Here is a 2943-nt window from a genome sequence, read left to right on the forward strand (position 1 = left end):
GGGGCTTTCTTGCCTCTACTGAAAAGCTTCCTGCTCCTCGTGCCTTCAGTCAGCTAGTTAGACACAGGCAATTGGCTGACTTTCTCCCAGCAATATCCGAGTGAATAGCCTTGGCTTCTTGTCTTCAGAGGTGGTCTTCATTCCCTTCCAGGACCCCAAGTTTTCTCTTTCCCTTTGCACTCCAGGTCAAAGGCAAACCCCTCTCCTTCCTTCTTTCACACCAAGGTACCCAGAGAAATCTACCCAGGGGTGATGGAAGTGGGTAGGGGGACAGGCAGCTGTGATAGAGAGCTTGTAGAGCAAGACGTTGGCCTCATGCAAGCTAAGCACGCTCACCGGAACAGGCAGCACCCTCAGACTCCCCCCTACTCACTTCCTGTTCCTACCCTTTGCATCTGACAGCTGGGCTGCAGCTGGCTGGAGTCGACCTCAGGGGCTCCAAGTCCAGGTTAAGCTCTGGTCTGAGCAGACAAATCAGCAAAGGGCACAACCGAGAAGTCCTCTAAAGAAATCCTGCTGCCAAAAGCAAAGCACAGAATGTCTGGGCCAGATACTTGCAGTACAAAACAGCACGTACACCGCAGCAGGCAAGGCACAACGCTCCGTTAGCAATAACACAGAATACAGACAGACAACCCGGAGGGGTTTGTGCCTACGTAATAACTCTGACCCATCCCAGACAGCAGGCGTTTTTGCAGTTTTAGAAGGCTTTCCCCACCTTTGCTAAACCATGCTTTTTAAGTTGTCTACAATGTTTCTTTAAAAAGAAACACACACACACTCACACACACACACGAAACTCCCCCAAATGACTTAATTCTAATGACTATATTAAATAGGGGTGGCATATAAGCCCAGGCACAGGATAGGAGGCAAAGAGCTCTCCTGGCTGCGACAGCCTTCAACCAGGAAAAGCTGACAAGGTCCAGCAGGGACAGTGTGGCACAGCCTGGCCACCCAGACCTAAGCCTCGTGGACTGGGTAATGCCTGGGGCCAAAGCTCACCCCCGCCCCCCACCAACACACACACCGCCTTAAATAGAGTGAAGAAGGGCTTCAGACCTCCCCCCCTCCGGAAAGGACATCTTGGGGCGGCCTTCTATCCAGAACAGACAGAAACTGCCCAGAGTGAGTCAAGGTTACTTGACCCGAGGGCGGGAGCTGCCTGGACGTTCCAACCCTTTCTGGCAGGCTTTGCGCAGGTTGAGAGCTGGGAGGGATTCGTGTCCTGATAGCTTGGGAGCCACGAGTGGGCTGGGGCGGGGCGGGGCGGGGCGGAGCGGAGCTCAGTGGTTGCCAGGGGCGGGGCGGCACGGCAGGCACGGAGCTCCGTGGGCGACTGCCACGCACTGTTGGCTCTCTCCAGCTCGCGCGCAGCCTGTTGCTCTCGGCTCCCGGCCGCCGGTTTCCCGCCGGGGGCAGGTAGGCGGACTAAGAGTGCCGGCGCGTGGGCCGCCTCCGGCATTCCTTTCCTCTTGGCGCAAGGGCGATCGAAGGCCCCCAGGCGTCCCCGACAGCGCGGACGCCGCCAGCTCCCGGCGCGTCCCGGATCGCGCGCTCAGACCCCGGGCGCTGCGCCGCGATGAACGCGAGCTTCCTGAACCACAGCAGCCTGGAAGAGGTGGGTGGTGACGCCCGAGCGGCCCTGGGAAACCGCAGCCACGGGCTGGGCACGTGGCTAGACTGCTGCCCCGGGGGCGCACCGCTGAGCGCCAGCGACGGGGTCCCCGCGGGACTGGCTCCCGACGAACGCAGCCTGTGGGTATCGCGCGTGGCGCAGATCGCCGTGCTCTGTGTGCTGTCCCTCACCGTGGTCTTCGGCGTTTTCTTCCTGGGCTGCAACCTGCTCATCAAGTCCGAGAGCATGATCAACTTTCTGATGCAGGAGCGCAGACCCTCCAAGGACGTAGGCGCCGCCATCCTGGGACTGTACTGAGCGCCCGCAGCCTTCGACAGCGTCGCGACACCACGAGGAAGGGACCACCAAGCCTCTGCCTCAAAGAATTATCCCTAGCAGATCAGCGGCGTGCCTTGCACCACCCGGGCCTGGAACAGCTGGACTTGGCGGCGGCGGTTTGCGAAGGGACTGTCACGCCGATTTCTGTCCTGTGTGCGCTCCAGCTGGGGCCGGAGACGCAGGGTTCTTAACAGGTTTTTTGTTTTTGTTTTGATTTCTTTTTTAACAAAGAAGTTTGGGGTAGGGTGGGAGGCAGGAAGAGGGAGATGCAATGCGGGGGTGAGGTTACTCAAGTGGAGATTTTGGGCGTGTTGATGGGGCAGGTTCCAAGGAGGGCGCACAGGAAAGAAGTGAAAAGAATCACTGAGATTTTGATCTCGCATTGCATCTGAAAAGAAAATTTGTAATAAAACCATAGCCTCCAGGCTTTCTGATACATTCTAACTGTGCCGGTGAGACATTCTGTGTCGGTGTGTGTGTGTGTGTGTGTGTGTGTGTGTGTGTGTGTACACACGCGCGCGCGTGTGCTGAGGGGGAGGGGGAGGGAACATGTCCTACTTCTGGGCCCAGTTTGGTCGATTTAACAGGCTGTGAGGCAGACAGCTCTGGCGCTCCTTGCTTTATCAAACCAAGGCGAGAGAAGGAGGAACTGGTTTTGTTGGTTTGATTTTTTTGTTTTCCTCCTACAAAGAACCGTTTTCTTCTATACCTACAGTGGAGGAGGCAGGTCCTTTGGGGGCAGCCAGACACTTAGATTGATTTAATAACTGGAAATTTTAGTTTTCTTCATAAAACGGAAATGGAAAAAGAAAGCGAGTGGAATCTGGGAGCTGGTAATAGAATAATTATAAATATTCATTTGGATAGGTGGGGGTGTAGTAAAAATTCCAGGCTGAGCCCAAAAGTCACATTTAATGACTTGTTTGCCCCGCCCTTATAGATGGTAGATGGATGGACTCAGAACAAGGCCTCTTAGATTTATCCTG

At 55.7% G+C, this 2943-nt stretch overlaps 1 protein-coding gene across 1 annotated transcript; it reads left to right on the top strand.

Moving 5' to 3' along the window:
- The first annotated feature begins 1300 nt into the window (after nt 1–1300).
- On the top strand, nt 1301–2401 carry Rprml (reprimo like). Its single transcript, XM_051157864.1, has one exon. The coding sequence runs from the start codon at nt 1583–1585 to the stop codon at nt 1934–1936; it is 354 nt and encodes a 117-aa protein (XP_051013821.1). The 5' UTR covers nt 1301–1582; the 3' UTR covers nt 1937–2401.
- The last annotated feature ends 542 nt before the right edge of the window (nt 2402–2943 follow it).

This window comes from Acomys russatus, chromosome 16 (genome assembly GCF_903995435.1).
Source record: "Acomys russatus chromosome 16, mAcoRus1.1, whole genome shotgun sequence".
In the NCBI taxonomy this organism is placed as follows: domain Eukaryota; kingdom Metazoa; phylum Chordata; class Mammalia; order Rodentia; family Muridae; genus Acomys; species Acomys russatus.